The sequence below is a fragment of the Coenobita brevimanus genome, chromosome 1, assembly GCF_032717465.1.
Source record: "Coenobita brevimanus isolate Jiangsu-jjx chromosome 1, ASM3271746v2, whole genome shotgun sequence".
Taxonomy (NCBI): domain Eukaryota; kingdom Metazoa; phylum Arthropoda; class Malacostraca; order Decapoda; family Coenobitidae; genus Coenobita; species Coenobita brevimanus.
The window spans coordinates 58,668,268-58,676,068 of record NC_136954.1 but is presented as its reverse complement, the minus strand read 5'-3'; the positions used below and the strand labels follow the sequence as shown (position 1 = coordinate 58,676,068).

The 7,801-nt window shown below is 40.5% G+C and overlaps 1 protein-coding gene across 1 annotated transcript in view; it reads right to left on the bottom strand.

The window, feature by feature from the left end:
• Window positions 1-2,794: 2,794 nt before the first annotated feature.
• LOC145404584 (exportin-T-like) overlaps window positions 2,795-7,801 on the bottom strand; it is a 78,168-nt gene continuing 73,161 nt past the window's right edge. Inside the window, exons 15-16 of the mRNA XM_080276134.1 lie at window positions 7,637-7,783; window positions 2,795-3,834 (exon numbers count right to left, since the gene is read on the bottom strand). Of these exons, the coding sequence (XP_080132260.1) occupies window positions 3,565-3,834; window positions 7,637-7,783 (417 nt within the window). The 3' untranslated portion in view covers window positions 2,795-3,564. The remainder of the gene's footprint in view (window positions 3,835-7,636; window positions 7,784-7,801) is intronic.

Genomic DNA, 7,801 nt, shown 5'->3' with positions numbered 1-7,801 from the left:
ATGGTTGGGGGGATGATAGAGAGGAGAAAGGATGAATGGGGGATGATGGAGGGGTGACACAATGACTGCAAAATGATGGAAGGGGAGAGAGGATAGCTGGGGAATAGAGGGGAGAACAGATGAATGGGGGATGATGGAAGGAGAAGGGATGATGGAGACGAAATGACTGGGAGATGATGGAGGGAAGAAGGAATGATTGGGGAATGATGGAGAGAGAAAGGGATGACTAGGAAATGATGGAGGGGGGGGGGAATGATGGAGAGGGAGGAAGATGATACTGGAGGAGGGAAGAGAATGGCTGAAGGATAATGAAGGAAGGCGGGGGAGGGGACAGGATGGCTGGGGACAGTTCTGGGGGTTATCACAAGTGTGCCACTAATTATCTATCAAAAGAAACTGGGCACAACAGGATGGGAGTGGGTTGAGGCAGACTGGATTGAATGAGACAGGTTACTATGGCACATGTCATAGGTCATCTACCTGTGGTCACCTAGAAGCACATCCACCTTATAATAAAATAATAATAATAATAATAATAAAATAATAAAAATAAAAATGTACATCCAAGATGCCTTTCACATCTGCTCACCATACATCTTTCATAGAATTGCAGTTTACGGGTTAAAGTACCATCACCAGGGCGAGAACTGACATTAAAATTTTCATGATGCTCCCAACTTTATGGCATGGAAGAGGAAGATGATGGGGGGGGGGGGGGAAATAGAGACAAGTTATGAGCCAAGCCTTAAGGGAGGGGAGGGAATAGAAAAGCCCCTAAAAAAAAAAAAAAAAAAAAAAAAAAAAAAAAGCAACATAGCTGTGAAGCAAGAGAAAATATAATATACAAAATGGGATTACGTCTACAAGATGAAGTAATGCCTCAGAGTCTTACCAGATTATACACTGTGACTATGACACTGAAATTCCAGTATTACAGGTTAAGGAACTAATTACCTAAGGCAGGATTTGACACATTAGTGAAAGGGGCCACCTTTAGCCTCTTCTTTAACCCCTTCAGCATCACAACATGTTTCATATTTTAATACTTTATTCTTGCTACAGCCTAATGATGGTACTCAACTTAAAAGAGACCTCTTGACCTGAAGAAGTTAAAAACTGTCCCAAATAACCTCTACACCATTACTATGTTATTTCCTTCTTGCTACTACTCAGTGATTTTAACTGAAGGCAGACCTCACTGACTGAAGAGGTTCAGACAAGGAGGCCACAATAAACCACTCCAAAAATAGTTTCTGCTTTATCCCCTTTAATACAATAACATATTTTTCATTTAATTCTCTCTGCTACCCAACAATTATATTCAGCTCAGGAGAACCCTCTAATTGTGAAGAGGTTAATGACAGTTATATCACAATTTTTCACTTAGAATGGTCACTCAAACTGAGTAGAAGTGTCTGAAAACAGAAATTTAAAAAATGAAAAAGCTGTCCCCATACTGAATGGGTTAAAGGACTAATGCTGCAAACCATTTATTTTTGACACAACAGCAGCTTCTGGAAAATATAGTTAAAATAAACTTAGCTATGTCGAGAACTCCTGAGACCATAGTCACTGAACAGACTATGAACTGTCAGATCTAATGCAAATCCAAGCTCAAGAAATTATTTCGATGACATCCTAGGTATTTTATTCTTGCTATCCCAGACTACATTATTCAGCTTAGGGTAGACATATTGAGCTGGAGAGGTTCGATACGGTCCTCATGAAGCCCTTTACTACATGAGGACTGTTCCTGAGCAGAAAAAAATAATCTAATAGTCGCAAGAATAAAACAACACATACTTCACGAGATTGAAGGGGTAAAAATTCACCAACATTATAACATTTCTCACTGACTATAATCAACACTTATTCAGCTTCAACAGACTAAGCAAAAACCATACCAGCTGTAAGAGCCACATGGTACTGGATGAGCCATCTGTATTTGTCATGAATATCGAAGCTTAACCCCTTCAATCCAATGATACTCTTAATTCTTGCTACTTCCAAACAAACATATTCACTTTAGGGATGATGGTCCAAACTGGAGGAGTTAGATATAGCAATCACCTCATCACTACTACAGATCCTTCTTATAGTTACATGGAAATGACTGACCAAGCTATCATGTATGTTCTTTCATCCATTGGCAGCTCTCCATTGTCACCATCCTAAAGCATTTTGTTGCTCAGTCCCCTCACTCTAAATATCCCCACAAAGAACCTCACCCTACATCTGCTTCAGGCTGCCTCTGGGAACTCCTTCCCCCATGCTGGTAACTCTGACCTTACACAGCCACTCATCCTCCTCCCTCCTCTCTGGACATCCAAACCATCTCACCCTACCAGTCTGCATCACCCTTCTGTTATTTCTTATGCCAAATCTCTCTCACAGCACACCTGGCCCAGTTCTGTCATTCAGCAAGACTCTCCTTCATTTCATCATTCTCACTTCTGTACATTCTGGAGACAGCAAGAACAAGTTAACAAAATATGTCATCTGAATCAGATATTCAATAACAGAAGGTGCCATTTGGGCTGGTTTGATTATGCCACCCACATGTTAAAAAGAGGCCTGAAATACTTGAGGAAATGTTGCCAATAAATTGTGTAACACTGGTACAAGACTGATGATGTTACACCGAGGTGATTGGTGTCATGACACAAGCCCACATGTGAAATAAATGCCCACAAACCTACATAAATTGGCTCTAACTCATAAAAAATACTTTTTAAAATTATTTATTTTATATAAATAAATGAGTTTCAGTAAGTCATTTACAAGTTTTGAGCACTCTAATCATATCTGCCTATCACAGTCAAACACATCCCTCATGACTGATCATTTGGTCTTACTTGTACTGTATTTATAACAAGGCACCTTACCCTTAATTCACTTTCCATACTTCCTTCAGAGCTCTCCCATACTGGTACTTTATTATCATTTCAGAATTGCTATACTGCACATTACTTTAAATCCTTATGTTTGGCTTTTTTTTTTTTTGTTTTTTTTTTTTTTTATACTGCCAATTGCACAAAAGTCACCCCAAATTTAATTCACCTTCCAATACTTTACTCCAATTACCTTTAACTGAACACAAATAAATACAACCCATCCTTTCATCACTATGTTCCCTTTTTACCATAAACACCCAGTAAAATATCCATATCAGTTTACTCTTACTTCACTTTGCTTTACTTTAACTTTATAAGAGTGCCCTGTTCATGAGGTACTTCAGTATCTCAGAGCACTGCATGTACTATTGGAAAGTGTTAATATAATTCCAATATACAATAAATCAGATAATATTCTGAGCTAAGAAATAATAATATTTCCTGGCAGAATTAATCCACCGATATCCAATTAACATCATAAGACTAACCTCAGTCATGTAGGATATTAAACTCATCCACTACTGGGTATCAGCAGATATGACTAGAATTATCTCCCCAGTAACTTATCCCTTATTTAACAACAGTAAATCTCTTGGGGACATAACATGACTTTAGGGAAGAAAATGTTGACATGCAAACAAAAAACAGGATTCACATAAAATATGATTGCTCATGACTTTGCTCGCTGAAAGAAAATTTTACTATAATTTCTAAAGACCTTAGCATCAGAGGTTAATGCCTGACAGTATTCATTAACCAAGTCTGGAGAGAGGTCCATCTTGGGTAGGTACTGTGAGCGCAGGTAAGTGATCAGTTCATCTCCACGTTTTTTGTAGATGGTCTGGAGGCAGGTGGCTGATTCTTGTAGAGCAAGGATCGTCTGTGCATCGTTTAGATCAAATGTTGTCTTCAGCGGTGCCAAGAAGCAAGCTGGGACAACCTGCAACAGACCATGCTCTTAATTTACTTACCTACAGACCATCCTCTTGATCCTCAACTTAAGTAGTATAACTTTCAGTACAGTTCTTATGATATTCAAGGGTTGTTAGATGTGACCAACACACTGCACTAATGTACAGAAGACTATCAGTAACAGTACACAAATACAGAGACCTCTCCATCTGCCTGGCTAATGTATCACTGAATTTTACCATAGAAATTGAACTACACATACAGTATCACTGAAATCCATGTAATATGGCTAACTGATACAGTACAGTGAAATACAGCACAAAACTTTGCCCAAGTCCCCCTTTCAGACCTCTTGAAAAAAGTTGCCCTCCCCCCCATCATACCTAAAGGGATTTAATCCCTGAGCTAGGCAACTGTGGCCATACAGCCTCGCTAGGTTACAGGAGCACGCTACCGCTCCTGGCATGGCATTCCCGGGCAAGGCTCAAACTCACAATCCCCCGATTACGAGCTTGATGCTCTACCATTGAGCCAACGTGCCCCCCCATCATACCTAATATACAATGTAGTAAATATACAACCTCTGAGGATACCAATGACCATACAGCAGATTAATTATGGTATACAAAGTGAGAAATAAGTGGTGATCACTTACCATGATAGGATGGAGTAACATGGGAGCCTGCCAAGGCCTGTCTCTACCTTCACTAGTAGCTGGTGTAAAAAGGGGCTGAAGCTATCGTGCATCAATTATCGGTGCACTTAACACCACAATTAACAACTACATTGCATTTCTGTTTTAGGTTTCTGCATAATACAATGCCTTACTGCATTGAATCCTCCCAAATAGCTGTTAATATACCCTACCACTCTGACCAAACGGGCCAGTGCAATAGGTCACTGGCTACATATCAGCTACTATGGTAATGGCATGCCTTGCGGAAACCTGCTTACACGTGCAAACAACCTCAAAACCTAATACCATAAAGCTATAAGCATTCCACACTTGCTTATAAAGTGCCTCAGTAAATACCACTGATGGAAGTAAGCTTTTTATTTCACTGGGGTAATTCTTAACTCTGAACTGAGGTGCTAAGAGAATTACAGTATTTTAGGGTAAATTTGACTAAAACGAGAAATGTTAGGAGAAGTGTCACATTCACAAGGACAAAAACCGATGGTTAGGAATGGTTAATTATCAGACTTTCGTATTCTCAGACAAAATACTTTAGGAATGCTTGCTCTCTAGTTATGATAAATACGAGAGAAAAGGGTTATCTGGTGCACAACTGGTGTAAACATCACCATCCATGTTGATATATGTCACCAAAAAGAACTCTGAATGTCAAAGCACAGCAGCCAGTGTCTCGGAGGAAAATTTCTGATACTTTCCCATGCACATAATTTTTTTTGTCATGAATACTGATTATGGGTATGGTTTACCTATCCACTCAAATGGTGAACGGCACATATGGAGCCCTCCCCCACAAATGGTGGGATTACTGTACTACATACAATTCATTAGCAAATATTTACAAAATATATTTTAATATTGTATCATATAGGTAAATTTATCATTACTGTACTCATCCCCTGCAATCTGTATTGTAGCGTAAATCTTCTTAAGACAAGCACTTGCGTTCATCAGGTGTTCCTGAGCTTATTTTATGATTAAACATCATACACAAAGGAATAATAATTCTTTCTTTTGAACCAAATAACAACAAACCAGGGAGAGACTCTTACTGGAATAACAATACAGTGGAAAGCTCATTCTATATATAAAATTATTGTGAGTAACAACTGGTAAGTCATCATCATTACCATCTGGACCTCCTTTCCCACCACAGGGCAGGGTGAGGAGTAGCAATGTCCAGACAGCCAAAGTTTGCCCAATTCCATGGGTTATGCTTTCATTCACTGATCATTCAAGCCCTTGAAATCCTGGCCCTATCTGATACACCAAAAAAAAAAAAAAAATTTCAACATGTTCTGTACCTTCACATATATCTATCTGACAGAGCCAATCCAAATGCTGTCATGTTAAAAAGGGGTGCCAAATCCCTGGTCAAGCACTTCTCCGCACAAAATTCAACCAGCCAGCTCAATCTCTTGTCAGTCTGTTGGTCTCAACAACTTTCATACCTCTCTTCCTCAAACACTCATCCACCATATCCCTCTGCCTTCTTCTGGGTCTACCTTGCCTCCTCCCTCCTTCAAATTCGCTCAGATATACCTTGTTCACCACTCTGTTGTCATCCATGCTCTCCACGTCACCATACCATCTCAGTACTCTCTCTTCAATTCTGATGACCACAGACTTCATCACTCTGCATCTTTCACGAATCAGAATCACATTCTTCCATATCCTATCCACTCTCTGTACTCCATATTCATTCTTCAGCAGTCCCATCTCTACTGCTCTTACTCCTGACTTTTCTTATTCATGCCACACCCTAGTCTCTCATTCATTTGTTGAAGGTGGCACCAACACTCCTTCATGTAGGCCTAGTGCAGCTGTAACACTCATGCCTCTGATTCTTATGAATGCCTTCATTGCACCAGCTACTTTCGTTCCTTCTGTCACTCTACTTTCCACTTCTTTTGCACATTTTCCTCTTTTTTTCTATCACTGTACCCAGGTACGTGAACTCTCTCACCAACTCCAGTCTCTTTCCATTCACACCTGGGGTCACCTTCTCTCTCAATAAGCATCACTTTATGTTTACTCTCAAGGCATGACACTCACAGACACTTGTCAACCAAGTTCTTGTCCGGTACTTGCAAATAGTACTGCATCTTCAGCATATAACAAATTTGAGATATTCCATCCATCACCATTCATTATCAATACCATCCCTCTCTCCATTACTCAAGTATATCTATATATATACAGTATGTATACATATATACTGTAAATGTATATATATCCATCCATCTATCCATCATCCAATCCTGTGTTGCCCCATGAGAAGCGTAGAAGCCTGGGGCTAGGCAAGTTGGCCCTGACATTTATGATGAGAGTGACCAGCCTCACTCTTCCCTGGGTGGCAGTACGTGTGCAATAAACCCTAACCACCCACTGGATATAAACCTGCACTGGTTCAATCCGTAATTACCCACTAAACCACCTGGCACCATAATTTGGTTATATGGTTGCGATTCAGCATAGTAAATGGGTTCCTGGTGTACAGGAAACCTATTCTGTATAACAAAGCTCTTACAATGCAAATTTTTCTTCTCTCTCTCTCTCTGTCTCCTAAGTAGCATAGTGATGACATACCACCTACTTGACATCCACGCTGGAACCACAAGTGGCTGCCACAAAATAGTAGCCCATGTGCGAGGTGGTGGGAGTATCCCCCAACCACTTTTCAGTGGCAACACCAGTCACTAAAACGTGGCCAGTGCACAAGGCCCTTCCATGTACAGCACAAAACATCCACCATGTTGGGAACCAGCACCCTCTTGAGGCAAATAGTGCATCACCATGGATGAACCAGGGTTCTTCCCTTTCGTGAGGTGCAGGGAAATACAGTATGAAGTTTGGTCACAGCTGCCCACATAGGGAGTTCATCACCACCATGTGTAGACTCCTCGCCAGGGACAGCTCCCTAAGTGACATTCTAAAATGAATCACTGGGCTGGAAGAGTTGTTGATTGGAGAAATACAACAGCTTTCATGCAACTTGGATCCTCACACCTGAAGAGGGACCAGGTCTGGCCAACCCTTGTCTCCCCAAAAAACAACTTTTCAAATAAGAGTATGGTCTTTTCCTTGAACAATTAATGGCACTAAGATGTCTAGATATGAATGAAACTGCTCTTACCTGAGTGTAAAGGAATTCAATGAACCCTGGTGGGCCAGAGTCCTTCACACCCCAGGCCTCAGTTAGTCTGCGTAGAATGACAAAGCAGTTCTTCTGGGCCACTGGATCAGGAAACTCTACAGCTCCTTGTACCACTGACATCAAAACCTGAACAGAAAATAATGA